Source organism: Gorilla gorilla, chromosome 13, assembly GCF_029281585.2.
Source record: "Gorilla gorilla gorilla isolate KB3781 chromosome 13, NHGRI_mGorGor1-v2.1_pri, whole genome shotgun sequence".
In the NCBI taxonomy this organism is placed as follows: Eukaryota; Metazoa; Chordata; class Mammalia; order Primates; family Hominidae; genus Gorilla; species Gorilla gorilla.
The window spans coordinates 127,457,904-127,475,527 of record NC_073237.2 but is presented as its reverse complement, the minus strand read 5'-3'; the positions used below and the strand labels follow the sequence as shown (position 1 = coordinate 127,475,527).

Genomic DNA, 17,624 nt, shown 5'->3' with positions numbered 1-17,624 from the left:
CAGTCCAGGGGGCAGGCCCCTCCTCCCCAGTAAGACCAGCGCCCACCTCTCCTAGCTGACGCTCCTCTGTCCACTCACCCAAGGGTTTGGATTTGGCCAAGCTGTGTGACCTTAGGTGAGGCACTTGACCTGGCTGAGCTTCAGTCCCCTGATCTTCACAATGAAGTAACCCAGAACGCACTAAGCAGGGGCTTTTGTAACTTTGATGACTTGCTGGATGGTTTAAGCAGAGCTTAGCGTTACCACCCTTGGTGGATGGGAGCTGACTTAGGACAGAGCCCTCATAATGCACTTCCCTCTCCAGGCTCCAACAGCCTATTCCCTGGCCGGTTGGGCTGGTTGGCCCCAGTCAGCCATCCTACAGGGCAGTGGCCACCCCACCTTCTGCTCAGCTGCTGGACTGCATTGCTAGCCAGATGTTCAACAGCTGCCGCATTCCACCCGGCAGTGGCCCCACCTCTGGGGCCAGAGAATAGATCAGCACATGCACCAGGCATGATCAGACTGCGTGAGTCACAACATGTCAGGCCCGAGTTCTCCACCCGTCAGGGATGCTGGGACTGAGCTTAGTTGGATCTCACGGCTTGAGTGGATAAAGGCTGAATGCCAAGAGCAGGCACCAGGATGACTGTGTGCCGTCGGCTGAGAAACTGGAGGGAGGCGGGAGGAGGACATCAGACCATATCCCAGAGGTCTTGGAAGAATTCCATCTTCTCGACATCACTTACACCAGACGCCAATCACCAAACTCACTGTGCAGCAGCAGCTCCCCCATCTTCGGCTTCTCCACCTCTGCCCAGACATCTAGGGACCAAGTCACTCCTAGCTCAGTTTAATCATGTCAATCCCCCACCGTAGCCTTGATTTTACAGTTTTCTGTGGAGGAGCACACCTCTTCTCTGAATACCATCTCCCATTAGGTTGGGGGGTGGCACCGGTCATCCATTATTGGCCTTAGATCCAGAGATCCTCATTATCCTGAACGGGGGTTGGTGGGACTTCACCTAAGCTGAGAAGCTGGAATCAGGACACAGTCACCAGCTTGTCTCTTGCAAGCACTGGACCTGATGACATGTACACCTGGGGCCATTATGGGGGATGGCGGTAGGGGTGGGTGTCCTCTCCTATCAGGCACAAGAAAAACAAAGAAAGCCACTCTGCAAAGAGAAAAGAATGGGCCGGTTGCAGTGGCTCATGCCTGAAATCCCAGAACTTTAAGAGGCCAATGCAGGTATATCATCTGAGGTCAGGAGTTTGAGACCAGCCTGACCAACATGGTGAAACCCTGTCTCTATAAAAAATACCAAAATTAGCTGGGCATGGTGGCAAGCACCTGTAGTCCTAGCTACTCGGGAGGCTGAGGCAGGAGAATTGCTTAAACCTGGGAGGTGGAGGATGCAGTGGGCTGAGATCACGCCATTGCACTCCAGCCTGGGCAACAGAGCGAGACTCCATCTCAAAAAAAAAAAAAATAAATAAAGAGAAAAGAATGAAGCAGATACAGGAGAGGAGAGCAGAGACACAGACCAAGAAGAGAGGCGGGATGGGGGAAGAGGGAAGCCAACCTATCCCAGAAGCCTCAGGCTCCCCTCCCTAGGCTATCTCCAACACCTGGCAGCCGTTTTTACTCCAGGGTTCCAAGCGACCCTCCCAACACCCCTTTTCTGCTGAAACCACCTCAGGAGGGGTTTGGGGCTTGCGGCCAAGAGCCCTGACTGAGCAGCTCCAACATCCCACCTCATTCAACCCGGGTTCCTGGAGTGATGCAAGCTGGCCGAGCCCCAACCCTGCGGGCCCCAGACTGTTGTCCACCCTCTTGCCTGGAATGCTTCCTCCTCTGCCTCCCCACCCTTCAAAGCCCAACCCACACCATCCCCCTCCTGGATGGCGCCCCTCCCTGCTCCTCACCATCCTCGGACACTTGGCTGTGAGTTCGTCTCGAGCCTGAACCAGAGGTCAGCTGAGGGCCTCTCCGCACCCCACCCCTCCAACTCACCAGCTCCTAGGCTTTACGTGGTAAGTACCTGAGAGGACAGGGTAGGTACCTGTGATCACACAACCCCAGCAAAGCCCTCTAATGGGAGGTACTTGCCCAGCCACGAGCTCAGCTTTTACCACCTTCCTACCAACGTCCGGTCCACATGCTGGCCACCTACTAGGTGTGTCATGTGCACACCCACAGCCAGGGCCCTGGCTGCCCACCAGCTGCGGAGGGTGAGAGGCACACCACCCTGCCCGGTAAAAGGGTCCTTTATTTCCACGTTCAACAGAATTGGTCTGTGCTGCTGCCCTACCCCTGCCCGTCAGGGGAGCCACGGGAGGGGGCTGGGCCCGCAGAGGTGCCTGTCTTCCCAATGCCGAGGCCTTGCCATCTGCTGGAAGAGGGTCTGGGAGAGGGGAGGGATGCCAAGAGGAAATGCTGAGGAGTCCTGGGCAGAGGCCAGCATGCCGGCCTGGCCACAGGGCGATTCCCAGACAGGACAGACTGGAATGGCAGCCAGGCTTGCACACCCTTGTGGCCTCCCGCATGGCAAGTGGTGCTGCAGGGCTGGTCTGGAAAGCGTCAATTAAAGGTCAACTGGGTTGCTGGGGGCACAAAGGCGTGCTCCTGGTAGCCTGAGCACCCTGACCTAGGGGCTTTTGGGCCTGGCTCTTTGGATAGATCACAGGCTGAAGTGGGTACAGGCCAGGGTGGGCCATTCCCTCAGGGCATCTGGTGCAGTCCCAGGACCCTGAGAGGGAAGCATCCAGTGAAGGCAATGACACCCCCGCCAGGAGTGGGCCTTGCTCTAGCCAGACTAGCAGGCCTGGCCACGGCCTCAGGGTCTCTGGGCCTCAGATTCTGCTGCTGAGAACCCTCCCAGGATCTTGCATTTCTTGGCCTGTTGGTCCCCTGGCTGTGTCGAGCTGTAGGGAGTGCACGCAGCAACACAGGTCAGGGAGCTGCCGTGAAACAGAGGGCAGCCAGCTCTGGGACTAGGGGCTTCGGCTGTTGCTGACCCCCTTGATCTCTGCAGATCTGCTGAGACCTCCCTGCTATCTGGAGTGAGTGGATGTAGCACCCCAGGGCATCTCATGTAACAACTTGCCCAACATCCAGAGGGTGCCTAGCACACAGGTGGCTCTCACAACAGCTGTGGACTGTAATGTGTGTGGACCGTAAGCTGTGTACTGGATGGATTAGACTTGAACTCGTGTGGGTCATACACACAGACATGCACCCTCACGTGTGTATGTTATTGACACTGGGGTGTGCCTGTTTATGCATGTGCAGGGGTGAGAGTGTGCACTGATGTCCAGGTGAACTGGGTACGCACACTCAGTCCTGCTGGCAGGGAAGAAGCCACAGACAGAATCGGCAGGGAGTGTGACTATTCACACGGGGGCAAGTTCACAGCAGCCGGCTCCGGGGAACGTCTGTATGGGCACACCTGTGGGGTAGTGTTGCACACCCTGGGTCATGTAAACAGCTGGTGGGGGAGTGTGTGCCGGGGATCTGGGCAGCCCTCACTGCCAGCTGGCACAGTTCTCAGGCAGGCTGTGCAGAATGGCCTCCAGGTTCTGTTTGTCGGCGCGGATCTCGGCGAGGTCACTCTCGAAGCCCTGGATCTGCAGCTCCTGCTGCTGGGATTCCTGCTCCAGCAGACTGAGTTTCCTCTGCAAGGACCCCGGGGAGCCCAGCTGCAGCCTCAGGCGTTCTAGTGCCCACAGAGTCTCGTTCAGGGCCTGGGCTGGGGCTTGATGGGTGTCCAGCGACCCTGTGGTGGGGCACAAAAGCCTCACTGTGAGCCAGCAGCCCTGCAGGCCCCAGGGCACCCCCCAGCCCCTGAGCCTCTCCCCAACTCAGGCCTCCCAGGATTCCAATGGCCCACCATCCACCAGGGAAAGATGGGGAGCAGAAGGGCTGGGAGGTGGGTGAGGACCCACAGCATCCCAACGGGCCCATGGGCAGACTCTAGAACATCCTCCTGGGTGGCACTTGACAAATGTCATTTTTGTTGATGGTTTTACTATTATTGTTAAAAAAGAAGGCCTCAGGTGAGTCCTCTCTGAGTCTTAGTTTACTCATTTACAAAACAGTGTGGGAGAAAGGCCCCTGGGATTTTTGCCAGCTTGAACATGCTGGCTCAATTCACTGACAGCACACGTTTACAGATGCTGCCTGTGGGCCTGGATGTGGGCAATCACTGGGGTAAACCGCAGGCCCACACCACCATGCCCAGCTAATTTTTGTATGTATGTATGTATGGATGGATGCATTTATTTATTTATTGAGACGGAGTCTCGCTCTGTTGTCCAGGCTGGAGTGCAGTGGTACGATCTCAGCTTACCGTGGCCTCAGGTTCAAGCGATTCTCCTGCCTCAGCCTCCCGAGTATCTGGGATTACAGGTGCCTGCCACCACGCTCTGCTAATTTTTTGTATTTTTAGTAGAGACAGGGTTTCACCACGTTGGCCAGGCTGGTCTCAAACTCCTGACCTCAGGTGATCTGCCCGCCTCAGCCTCCCAAAGTGCTGGGATTACAGGTGTGAGCCACCACGCCTTGCCTAATTTTTGTATTTTTTGTAGAGACAGGGTTTCACCATGTTGGTCAGGCTGGTCTCAAACTCCTGACCTCCAGTGATCCACCCGCCTTGGCCTCCCAAAGTGCTGGGATTGCAGGCATGAACCACCGTGCCCAGCCCCAAGTGGCTGCTTCTAACCCCACAGGATTCCACTGGGCCCCTGGGATCCCCGAGGCCCTGGATTTCCTGGGCAAGCAGCTGCAAGCACTGAGCCAGGGTGCAAGAGAAGGCAGAGGGGAGCCAAGGCCCTGCTGACCTAGGAGGACCTCAAGAGGCCCCATGGCCCACAGCAAAATCCAAACAGCCTGGTCTTCGAAGAGATTCAGAAATGGATTACAGCCCCCACTCTACCTGCCCAGGCTGCCTAGGGCTCCTGGAGAAGGGGCCAGGCGTGTGCTGTTCATTCTGCATCCCCAGGCCAAGCACAAGGCCAACACAGAGTGTGACAAGTGAATGAATGACAGTGACAATGCAGGAATGGTTGAAGAGAGTGTCTGCTCCATGACAGGGCCTTAGGTGTCGACTAGTGGCTACCTGCACGCACGCTGAGTCACTTGGACCCGCAGGTGAGCCACGGCTTTCCCACCGACTGGCTGTGGGACCCTGGCCACATTATCTAAACTCTGTGCTAAGCTGGGTGTGGTGGCTCTCTCCCGTAATCCCAGCATTTTGGGAACCTGAGGTGGGAGCATCCCTTGAGGCCAGGAGTTCAACACCAGCTTGGTTAACATAACGAGACGCTGTCTCTACAAAAAACAAAAATAAATAAAAAATAAAAATAAACCCTTCTCACCTCAGTTTCCTCATCTGCAAAATGGCAAAAGAATAACTGTCCTTGCGTCAAAGAGTGAGTATGAGAATTCTGTAAGATCACGTGTGTGAATAGCTTAGTGTGGGCCTGGTGTCCAGACAACGTGCAGAGCATGGCAATTCTCTCTCCTCTTATTACGAATGAAAATTGAAAATGCTTGCTGCCACATGGGTGAATCTTGATGACTTTCTGCTAAGTGAAATAAGTCAGTCAAAAGAGGACAAATAAGGCCGGGCATGGTGGCTCACGCCTGTGATCCCAGCACTTTGGGAGGCCAAGGCAGGAGGATCACTTGAGCCCAGTAGTTTGAGACCAGCCTGGGCAACATAGGGAACATATTTTTTTGTCTCCAAAAAAAAAAAAAAAAAATTAGCTGGGTGTGGTGGTGCGTGCCTGTGGTCCCAGCTACTTCGAAGGCTGAAGTGGAAGAATCGCTTGAGCCCAGGAGTTTGAGGCTGCAGTGAGCCACGACTGCACCACTGCACTCCAGCCTGGGTAACAAAGCAAGATTCTGTCTCCAAAAAAATTTTAAAAGTACAAATACTATATGATTCCAGTTATATGAGGTCCCCAGAGTAGTCAAATTCTTTTTTTTTTTTTAAAGTTATAGGGTACATGTGCACAACGTGCAGGTTTGTTACATATGTATACATGTGCCATGTTGGTATGCTGCACCCATTAACTGATCATTTACGTTAGGTATTTCTCCTAATGCTATCCCTCCCCCCTCCCCCCACCCGATGACAGGCCCCAGTGTGTGATGTTCCCCACCCTGTGTCTGAGTGTTCTCATTGTTCAATTCCCACCTATGATTCTAAGCAAGTTCTTTTTTTGAGACGGAGTCTCACTCTCACCCAGGCTGGAGTGCAGTGGTGTGATCCTGGCTCACTGCCACCTCCGCCTCCCAGGTTCAAGTGATTCTCCTGCCTCAGCCTCCTGTGTAGCTGAGATTACAGGCATGTGCCACCATGCCTGGCTAATTTTTTTTATATCTTTAGAAGGGACAGGGTTTCACCATGTTGGTCAGGCTGGTCTCAAACTCCTGACCTCAAATGATCCACCCACCTTAGCCTCTCAAAGTGCTGGGATTACAGGCATGAGCCACCATGCCTGGCCCACAGTAGTCAAATTCATAGAGACAGAAAGTAGAATGATGGCTGCCAGGGGCTGGGGGAGGGAAATGGGGGGTTAGTGTTTCAGGAGGACAGAGCTTCAGCTGGAGATGATGAAAGTGTTCTAGAGATGGGTAGTGGTGATGATCGCACAACAATGAATATGCTTAATGCTGCTGAACTGTACACTTCAAAATGGTTAAGATGGAAAATATTATGTGTCTTTTACAATTTGAAAAAAATACATGCTGTTCTTTTCAGCCCAAATGCCCTGTCTGCTGTCTCCTGAGCCTCCCCACAACACTGGGCCTCTGCAACCTTCGTGCCTTGGGAGGTGCTATTCCCTTCATCCAAAATGCCTCCTTGCTAAGGCCCATCTTGAATCTGACCTCCTTCCTACGAGCCGCTATTTACTCACTCTCAACATACACCATGCACCGTGGTAAGCGCTTTCTAAACCACCCCACTGTTACTCCCATTTTCCAGATGGGGGATCTGAGGCTCAGAGAGGTGGAGTGGCTTGCCCAAGGTCTAATGGCCAAAGAAGGGACAGAGCCAGACTTGAATCTTAGTCTGATCCCAGACCAGCACCTGATGACACACTTTCTGCCGTGACAGTCTTTCTTCTTCTCCTGAACCCTCAGCTCCTGAGGGCTGACCTGCTCACCTGCTCACCCGGTGCCTGTGGGTGTTCTTGCCAATGGTGAGTTTTCTGTGTGCCCCCTGCCCTGCCCCAAGGAATAGAGGGCCCTGGAGGCACAAACAGTTACTCAAAGCGAACTCACTTCTAGATGCCAACCCTGTCCCACATGGCAAAGGGGCCTGGGCATGGTTATAAATGCTTGTGATTGACCACAAAGATGGGGATGCGGGAAGCATGGCGATGAGGACCAGGAGGAAATCTTCCCCAGGACTGGGGCTCACAGGAAGATCCTAGAGGTGCCCCAGGGACCCAGGGGTTCAGGGCCCAGCCTTGGGGCCTCCTTACCCAGCCTGGCAAGCAGCTCTGACAAGGTCTCGATGTCCTTCTCCAGTGAGATACGCGATTCCCGGATCTGCTCCTCCATCTCGCTCAGCCCAGCACCCACCTTCCAGGGGGAGGAGGAAGAAACAGCTTGAATGGCGCCCCCACCCGGGCTGCCAGGGGCAGGAGGCGATAGGGTAGGGGCCCTGGCAAACGTACCCGCTCAGCTTCCTCCAGCTCCTGTCTGCGTGCTTCAGACGCCAGCACCTGCTGGGACGCCTGTTGGAGCGTGGCTTGCGTCTGGCTGGTGAGCCGGCTGGCACGGCGGTGCACCTGTTTCCGCTCCCTCAGCAAGGCCTTGGCAAGCTATGGGCAGTGGCAGGGAGAAGAAGTGAGTGCAGCAAGTCCTTTTGGAGGTAAATAGCTCTTATGGCAATGATGCCAAGCAGTTGTCTGTACCAGGCAGATCATTCATTCATTCATGCACGCAACAAATATGTACTGAATGCAGGCTAAGTGCTGGGCACAGTGTAGACTGCTGGATACCACCCGTTTCAGGAGGAGCAATTCTAACTATTTTACAGATGAGGAAACAGAGGCACAGAGGGGAGGAGGGGCTGGCCAAAGCCCGAGGGGCATGACAAGAGATCAAGCCCGGGGACCCCTACTGCAAACCCAGCACTTTTCCTAGGCACCATAAAGACAGTTTCCTTGGTGTGTGAGCAACAGAACCAGCAGCAGAGCTGGGGAGATACACACTGATTAGAATTTGGCACCAATTTTTTAAAAGCCTAGTTAAAATCAGCCAGGGCTGGGTGCAGTGGCTCATGCCTATGGTCCCAGCACTTTGGGAGGCTGAGGCAGGAGGCTTGCTTGAGACCAGAGGCTCAAGACCAGCCTGGGCAACATAGTGAGACCCCAATCTTTTTTTTCTTTTTTTTTTTCGAGGCAGAGTCTCTCTCTGTTGCCCAGGCTGGAGTGCAGTGGTGCAGTTTGGCTGACTGCAACCTCCACCTCCCAGGTTCAAGCAATTCTTGTGTCTCAGCCTCTGGAGTAGTTAGGACTACAGGTGCGCGCCACCACGCCCGGCTAATTTTTTTGTATTTTTAGTAGAGACAGGGTTTCACCATGTTGACCAGACTGGTCTCGAACTCCTGACCTCAAGTGATCTGCCTGCCTTGGCCTCCCAAAGTGCTGGGATTACAGGAGTTAGCCACCACACCTGGCCGAGACTCCTCATCTCTACAAAAAAAAAAAAAGTTAGCCAGGCACAGTGGCACACACCTGTAGTCCCAGTTACTCTGGAGGCTGAGGCAGGAAGATCACTTAAGCCCAAGGGTTTGAGGCTGCAGTGAGCTGTGATTGCGCTACTGTACTCCAGCCTGGGCGACAGAGACCCTGTCTCTACAAAAAAACAAACAAACAAGCAAAAAAAAAAAAAAAAAAACCTTAAGCTGGGTGCAGTGGCTCACACCTGTAATCCCAGCACTTTGGGAGGCCAAGGTAGGTGGATCATCTGAGATCAGAAGTTCGAGACCAGCCTGGCCAACATGGTGAAACCCCGCTCTACTAAAAATACAAAAATTAGCCAGGTGTGGTGGAGCATGCCTATAATCCCAGCCACTCTGGAATCTGAGGCAGGAGAGTCACTTGAACCCAGGAGGCGGAGATTGCAGTGAGCTGAGATTGCGCCACTGCACTCCAGCCTGGGCCACAGAGTAAGAATCTGTCTCAAAAAATTAAGAAAAAAATTAAAAACAAAAAGGCAGGTAAAATAAATAAACGCAAACTTCAAAATAACAAAAAAGAAAAGAAAAACCTAGAAGTTTAGGCAGGAAAGCCAGCAGACCCAGGTGTAAGTCCTGGTTAAGTTCATGAAGCTGGCTGCACCTCAGCATTCTCACCTGTGCAATGGGGACAGCAATGACACCTATTTCGTGAGGAACCAGCAGACTCACCCCCGTGAAGTCTCTGAGCTAAATGCCTGGGCCCACTGAGCAGTGAGTGAGTGCGGAGTAGTCAGCACGGATGTCGGGAAGGGGCCCGCGGAAGGGCGGTCCCCCCAGGAGGGAAGGAGGCCACTGTTGTCACAGCCACCACCCTGACCTTGGCACTGTCCTTGGCCAACACCTCTGCTTCTCTGCCCTTCTTCTTGGCACTGGAGGAAAGAGGGGCCGCGTTTCCCAGCATCCTCTCCGCCTGCTTGGTCTTCTTTCTCGTGTCTGCAAGGAGTCTGTCACTGACGGAGTCTGCCTTCCTCTGCAATGCCGCCTGGTCCTTGGGCCGGGGAAACTGCAGCTTCATTCCTGCAAACCCGGCTGAGGCTGGGTCAGGGGAACTGGGCTCACACCTCCGGTGCCTCCCAGGCAGCCGCTGGCAGAGCTGCTTGGCTGACCACAGACCCTTGGACAACGAGTGGAGGTCTGAAGTGCATGCAACATGCGTATCACCTTCTCAGGCTTATCCAGGAGAAAACAAAAGCAAGCGAGACACAGACATACTGCTTGGGGAATTTTGAGATGAGTATTCATTCTATTAGGATGTCTATTAAAGTCAAGGAATTACATGGTGGTCAATGCTGGGGCCAGTGGTGAGGACTAGCACAGTCCATGGCTCAGTCTGCTCAGCTCGGCATTGTCATGTACTGCCTACGTCTAAACAATGCTTTGAGGCAGTGTATAGTGATGGGTAAATCAACAAATGGATCCTTACCATGGAAAACCAAGAGTCTGATGTAACTGGAGGGATGAGGAAGGACAGAGGAGAGGGAGAAGTACCAGAAAATCTCGATAATGACATTGCAGAAACCAAATGTTTGATTGACCACTGAGCTTTCAAGCAATCAAGACAAAAAGGGAAATGTTACAATTCTCTCTCTCTTTTTTTTTTTTTTTTTTTTTGAGACAAGGTCTCGCTCTGTCGCCCAGGCTGGAGTGCAGTGGAGAGATCTCAGCTCACTGCAACCTCTGCCTCACGGGTTTAAGCAATTTTCCTGCCTCAGCCTCCTGAGTAGCTGAGATTATAAGCGCACACCACCATACACGGCTGATTTTTTTTTTTTTTTTTTTTTTTTAGTAGAGACGGAGTTTCACCATGTTGGCCAGGCTGATCTCGAATTCCTGGCTTCAAGTGATCCACCCACGTTGGCTTCCCAAAGTGCTGGGATTATGGGTGTGAGCCACCACACCCAGAGGAAATGTTAGAATTCCCATAGATTTTATTATCCAATAAGAAGTAGTTTATTTCTTGGTAAACAAAGAGACTATTTCCTTTCCTTTCAGATAAAATTCTAAGGGAAATTTAGTCAGGTGCGGTGGCTCATTCCTGTAATCCCAGCTACTCTGGAGGCTGAAGCAGGAGGATCAGGCCAGGAGTTCAAAACCAGCCTAGGAAACATAGTGAGACCTCATCTCTACAAAAAGACAAAAGCTTAGCTGGGCATGGTGGCACACACCTATAGACCTAGCTACTCACGAGACTGAGGTGGAAGGATCACTTGAGGCCAGGAGTTGGAGGCTACAGTGAGCTATGATTGCACCACTGCACTCCAGCCTGGTGACAGAGTGAGACCCCAACTCAAGAAAATATTCTAAAGGAAATTTATCATCAAAAGAACTGATTACAGGCCGGGCACGGTGACTTACGCCTGTAATCCTAACATTTTGGGAGGCGGAGGCAGGTAGATCACCAGAGGTCAGGAGTTCAAAACCAGCCTGTCCAACCTGGTGAAACCCTGTCTCTACTAAAAATACAAAAAAAAAAACAGAAAGAAAGGAAAAAAAAATGCCGGGTGTGGTGGCGGGCACCTGTAATCCCAGCTACTCAGGAGGCTGAGGCAGGAGAATCACTTGAACCCAGAAGGCAGAGGTTGCAGTGAGCCGAGATCATGCCACTGTACTCCAGCCTAGGCAACAGAGCGAGACTCTTTCTCAAAAAAAAAAAAAAAAAAAAAAAAAAAAAGCACTTATTACAGTGGACAAAGTAAAAGTCAATTTTTAAAATGAATAAAGCCTTCTAATCTTTGAGGGCATAATATTATAGAATTGTTCCATCCAGAAATTAGACCTGCTTTGCTCCTTGTACACAAAATTGATGTTTCTCAGCATGTATTGTGTGGAGCCCTAATTCTCCACGGTGTTAACAAACGTTAGGGGGAAGTGTCAATTAAGTTGAAAGTGAAGCAGGTTTCTTTATTACAGGCCTTCTCAGAACCTTTAATATTCTCAAGTGTTCTCTGTAAGACCTCAAGAGGATGCTGCAGCAAGAGACAGTTCCTAAACTTATTTGAACACAAACCCTCTCTTGGCAGAGCGTATGAATAGGCTAGGAGACCCCCGACCACACCCTGGGGAAGACTGCTCCACAGTTCACCTTGTGAATTTTCCTTTTATCCTGAACACCAACTGAGCACAGCCAAGCTGGTGGTAAGAAAGGGTGTCTCTAAAATGGGATCAGAATGGGGAAAAGAGCCTGGGGTTAGAGGTTTGAGGTTAGCCCTCCTGTGGATTATGGGAACAGTGCAAGGAAATTTCCATCCACTACACACAAGAATGTTCTCATTCTCAGAACCCGACAATGAGAAGGTAAAAGCCTGTAAGGTAGTGAGCCCCCATTGTTGGAGATAGGCAAGCTGAGGGTGGGTGAGTCCACTGCCAGGTGTGAGATTTGCAGCAGATGACCTTAAGACCTCTTATAATTCTAATGTTCTAAGATCCTAACATTCCATCATTATAAGTCATTGAATGTACCTTTTTCTAAATACGACTCTAGATACTTAAGCACACACGGCCACGCCTTTCCGACGGGAAGTCCCCAGACGATGGGTGACTAGGACTTCAAGCCGCCAGGAAGCTGGGGAACAGGAGCACTGACCAGCCCATCCTCTGCCCCAGAGGGGCTGGGTCCACAGCTAGAGCTCCATCTCTTCCGGGCAGTGGGCAGGGTTGGGGAGGGAGGCCACAGAACAACAGCAGAAGCCTGACTTCTGGCCTCAGACCCCAAGAGACATCTGGGGTTCAGAGTGTGTTCCTGCCTTATCCAGCCCGTTGGATAAGGAGCCACAAACAAAGGGTGAGGGGGCTTCTCTCTGGAGCAAATTGGGTATCACAGAAGCCCATCACACAGGTGGATACTTGCAGAATCGTAATACTTGCTGGCTTCTATTCCCAGCTTAGCTCTGACCCAGGGATGAATAGCAATTCCTTTCCTCAGCCTACCCATCTGCAAAATGGGGGCACTAGACTGGCATCAACCCATAGCCCCTTCTAAAGAGAAACTCCATCTGCTTCCCATAGCCCCAACTCAACATTGGACCCGGACAGCCATATTTGTACCAGATAACTAACTGCAGCCCAGGCCAGAGTGGACTTGACCTGGTTGAACAGCCAGTGATGTTAGAGTCTCCTCTCACTTGGTCTGGAGGGGCTCTGCATGTGGTCTGATGACCTGGGGTGTATGGGATAGCCACATGGGCAAGTCCGAGGTGAGTGATGTATGAGATGGGGCAGGATCCTGAGAGCTGGAGGGAAAGTCTGCTTGGCTTAATTAAGCCTACAAGACCAGACTCCTGTCCTCTGCAAGCCTGCCCTGGTGGAGGCGAGAGGTGCGTGGCTGTCAGGGGCGTTCGTCATCACACAGCCTAGTGGTCAGCCGGACCCACGTACCTTCCAGGTCAGCCAGCAGAGTGCTGGCTCCCATGACAGTCACTGTTGCAGCCTGGACAGATGAGGAAGCCTGGGTCAGGGTGGCTCTGGCCTCCTGGTGCAGCTGGAGAGAGATGAGGAGAGGCTGGGCAGCTGGCTCCACAGGTGTAGGGCCCAGGGGAAGCTCAGTGGGCACCAAACCCACATATATGGGTGCCCAAATCATCACCAAATCCCTGATGCTGGGTCACGCTGTCCACCAGGAGCACCTGATTTGTGTTATTATACAAAAGTTGAGCTCCGAATGTCTCCCAAGAGATACCTGTCCACAAAAGCCCGGAGGAAAACTGAAACACTAGAATTAAAGGAACGAGAACACCTGAACATCTCTTCAGAACATGTTCTATTGGCCAGGCACAGGGACTCACACCTGTAATCCCAACACTTTGGAAGGCCGAGGTGGGCAGATCACTTGAGGTCAGGAGTTCGAGACCAGCCTGGCCAACATGGTGACACCCTGACTCTACTAAAAATTTATTTAAAATTAGCTAGGTGTGGTGGTGCATGCCTGCAATCCCAGCTACTGGGGGAGGCTGAGGCGGGAGTATGGCTTGAACCTATGGGGCAGAGGTTATAGTGAGCGGAGATCAAGCCACTGCACTCCAGCCTGGGTGGCATAAAGATTCCATCTAAAAAAGAAAGAGAAAGAAAGGAAGGAAGGAAGGAAGGAAGGAAGGGAGGGAGGGAGGGAGGGAACACTGCTCTATCTCAGCAAGTGGATGTGAAAATCGCAAATCTGTTTATGATACCGCCTTGACTTATGGAAGATCAGTTTCTTCCCCACTGCCACTCAACAGGACTAGATACACTGAAAGAATTTGGGTCTGATAGATGAGTGGGTAAACAAAATGTGCTTCATCCACACACTGGAATATGACCGAGCCTTTCAAAGGGAGGAAGTATAGATCCAGGCCGCAAGGCAGGTGAACCCTGAAAAGATGATGCTAACAGGAGGAAGCCTGACACCATCGGCACGTATTACACGATTCCGTTTCTGCAAAAGAGCTGGACTAAGGAAATCTACAGAGACAGAGAACAGAGTGGAGGCTGCCCGGGCCTCGGGAGTGGAAATGAGGAGTGACTGCTGAGTGGGCATGGGGTTAGGGGTGGTGAGAATGTTCTGAAACTAGACTGAGGTGGAGGTGGCACATCGTGAACGTGCTCAAGCCATTGCATCTAAAATGGGTGTTTGTATGCCACGTGAATGTCACTGTAACAAGAACAAATAAATAGTAGAGTTTGAGGAGCCACCTAGTACTGCCTCAGGCCTATTCTGATTGCTCATGGGGTGGGGAGGAGGACGAAGGCATGGGTGCCGTGGTGGGGTGAGGCATCCGTACACGCTGGGGCCTGGCCCTGACTCCTGGGGAAGTCACCTCTCTTCCTGGCAACCTCACCCTGGACGAGGGCAGTGGACCAGATCAGCAGGTGCTACCCCGGGGCAAAGCCAAACTCCCCAGGTAAGCGGCAGGCACTGGGCTCAGCTCTTCAGATAGATACATTCTCATGCCTCACAGACAGCCCCCTTATCCTGTCTTTAAAAGGAATGGAAGCCAGGTGTGATGGCTCGCGCCTGTAATCCCAGCACTTTGGGAGGCTGAGGTGGGTGGATCATCTGAGATCAGGAGTTCAGCCTAGCCAACATGGTGAAACCCCATCTCTACTAAAAATACAAACATTAGCTGGGCGTGGTGGTGCGGGCCTGTAATCCCAACTACTCTGGAGGCTGAGGCAGGAGAATTGCATGAACCTGGGAGGCAGAGGTTGCAGTGAGCCGAGATCGCGCCACGCACTCCAGCTTTGGTGACAGAGTAAGAGTCTGTCTCAAAAAAAAAAAAAAAAAAAAAAAAAAGGAATGAGGCTGGGTGTGGTGGCTCACACCTATAATCCTAGCATGTTGAGAGGCCGAGGCAGGTGGATCACTTAAGGCCAGGAGTTCGAGACCAGCCTGGCCAACACAGTGAAACCCCATCTCTACTAAAAATACAAAAGAATTTAGCTAGACACGGTGGCACACACCTGTAGTCCCAGTTACTCTGGAGGCTGACCCAGGAGAATCACTTGAACCCGGGAAATGGAGGTTGCAGTGAACCGAGATTGCATCACTGCACTCCAGCCCAGGCAACAGAGCAAGACTGTTTCAAAAACAAAATTAAAAACAAAATTATCGGTACAGCTGCCTTGGAAAGTGGCCGCTTCTCTGCAGCTTTCAGATGAGCCATGAATGAACTAGAGAATGAACTAATGAATGGAGGCATGAGAGAGAATGATCCCAGGATGGTGGGTGTGGCCCCGGGTGCTGCTGCTGCTGTCCTCTGTCAGTCTGTCCATCATCTCTTCTCGGGGTATCAGGGTCCCCTCCCCTATGTCAGGCTGTGTGTGGAGTTTTGCAGGAGGCACCAGAGGGATGGACAGAGCTACTTCTTCTTTTTTCTTTTTTTTGAAATGGGGTCTCACTCTGTTGCCAGACTGGAGTGCAGTGGCGCAATCTCAGCTCACTGCAACCTCCACCTCCTGGGTTCAAGCGATTCTCCTGCCTCAGCCTCCCAAGTAGATGGGACTATAGGCACGTGCCACCACGCCTGGCTAATTTTTTGTATTTTTAGTAGAGACGGGGTTTCACCATGTTAGCCAGGATGGTCTCGATCTCCTGACCTCGTGATCCACCCGCCTCGGCCTCCCAAAGTGGTGGGATTACAGGCGTGAGCCACTGTGCCCGGCCGGACAGAGCTACTTCTGTCTCTGCCCTTCTCCCTCCTGCAACCCTGACCCTGGATCACCTTCAGGGTAGCCCCAATCTCTCCCAGGTCCCCTGCTTCAAAGCACAAGAGCTGACCTTTGTGAGGGGTTCTGTTTGCCGTAGCGTCGCCTGGGCAGCAGTTTGGAGGGTTCGGGCAGCCTCAGTGGCCATGTGCTGCCATGATGCAACTGTCTTCTCCAGGGCCTTCGCCTTCAGGCCCAGGTCTTCAGCCCGGGACTTCTGAGGCTGCAGGGAGACAATGCGCTCAGGCAGGGCCTGGCAAGGAAGGGCAAGCAGCGGATCCTCTACTTGGGGGAGGTGCCCTGCTGGGCTGAGGCAGCGGGTCTGCCCCTGGGTGCCAGCCAAGAACCCAAGCCCCCTGAAAACCTGGTGAGCCTAGCTGATGCCCCAGGTAGCTCGGAAGCCCAGAGGCAGGAATAGCAGGGGTCAGGCTTTGTGTGGACCCCAGAGGCAGAGGGCCCAGGGCGAGAGGAGCCAGGCTGGGGAAGCCCTTACTTGGGGCTCAGATGACAGTCCTACCAATTTCTAGCTGCGTGGCCTTGAGCAACCCAGCTAACCTCCCTGACCCACACTGCCCCACTGCAAAGTGGGAACGCTTCCCCAGCTCCACAGCCCTGAACTGAGATCTGGGGGCTGGATGGCTTCCGAATGCAGGATTTCCCAGACTCATAGGAGAACTGTGCAGGTTCTACCTATGACCTAACACCCTGAGTGGTGTTGGAAGCAGAACCTGGGCTCAAACACACTAACAGCTGTGCATTACTCTCCGCACGCAGTGGGAGGAGCAAAGATCTCAAATAAGCAGCCTTGGGCATCAATCCGGGTTAGCACTTGTCCCAAATGCATTTTTATAAGCTGAGTTTTGTTTTGTTTTGTTTTGTTTTTGAGACAGAATCTCGCTCTGTCACCTAGGCTGGAGTGCAGTGGCGCAATCTCGGCTTACTGCAAGCTCCGCCTCCCAGGTTCACGCCATTCTCAGCCTCCCGAGTAGTTGGGACTACAGACGGCTGCCACCATGCCTGGCTAATTTTTTTGTATTTTTAGTAGAGACGGGGTTTCAACATGTTAGCCAGGATGGTCTCGATCTCCTGATCTCGTGATCCGCCCGCCTCAGCCTCCCAAAGTGCTGGGATTACAGGTGTGAGCCACCGTGCCCGGCCAAGCTGAGTTCTTTAATGTTCAGTTTCTGAGTTTTGGGATTTCAGGGTTACTGAATCAACACGATGGACCCGGTTCATGCAGAGGTGATGAGTATAAGGTGATGAGCACAGAGGGGCCGGCCAGCTACCTCGTGCATTGCCCCCCAAGCTCTGTCCAGCTCCCATGGAAGCAGCCTTGAAATAACCTAATGGGTGAGTTCTATGTGACAGACTGAGGCTCAGGAAGAGAAAGTCCTTGGCCGAGGTCACAGAGCTGGAGTGGCAGAGCTGGGATTGCATCCCGTGTCCATCGGATGACACTGCTAATGTCCTTGTAAGGAGGAAGAGGCCCCAGCCTTAACATTATCAACAGAGAATGGTTGAGCTCTGACTCTGCCGAGCCCCACAGGTAGGTTATATCATTTGACTTAGCTGCAATATAGTTAAAAATGAGCCATATCACCTGCCTCTGCCTGGGCCCCACCGGTTTCTCCAGCTGCTATAATAGTTTTTTTTTTCTTTTTTTTTTTTTTTGAGATGGAGCCCTGCTCTGTCACCCAGGCTGGAGTG

General features: G+C 52.5%; 1 protein-coding gene across 1 annotated transcript in view; it reads right to left on the bottom strand.

Annotated features, from left to right (window-relative positions):
• Positions 1–3,230: 3,230 nt before the first annotated feature.
• The window catches only part of LAMC3 (laminin subunit gamma 3), an 80,587-nt gene continuing 66,193 nt past the window's right edge, over positions 3,231–17,624 (bottom strand). Inside the window, exons 23-28 of the mRNA XM_055351360.2 lie at positions 15,991–16,140; positions 13,116–13,218; positions 9,559–9,758; positions 7,672–7,818; positions 7,477–7,576; positions 3,231–3,758 (exon numbers count right to left, since the gene is read on the bottom strand). Coding sequence (XP_055207335.2) covers positions 3,508–3,758; positions 7,477–7,576; positions 7,672–7,818; positions 9,559–9,758; positions 13,116–13,218; positions 15,991–16,140 — 951 coding nt within the window. The 3' untranslated portion in view covers positions 3,231–3,507. The remainder of the gene's footprint in view (positions 3,759–7,476; positions 7,577–7,671; positions 7,819–9,558; positions 9,759–13,115; positions 13,219–15,990; positions 16,141–17,624) is intronic.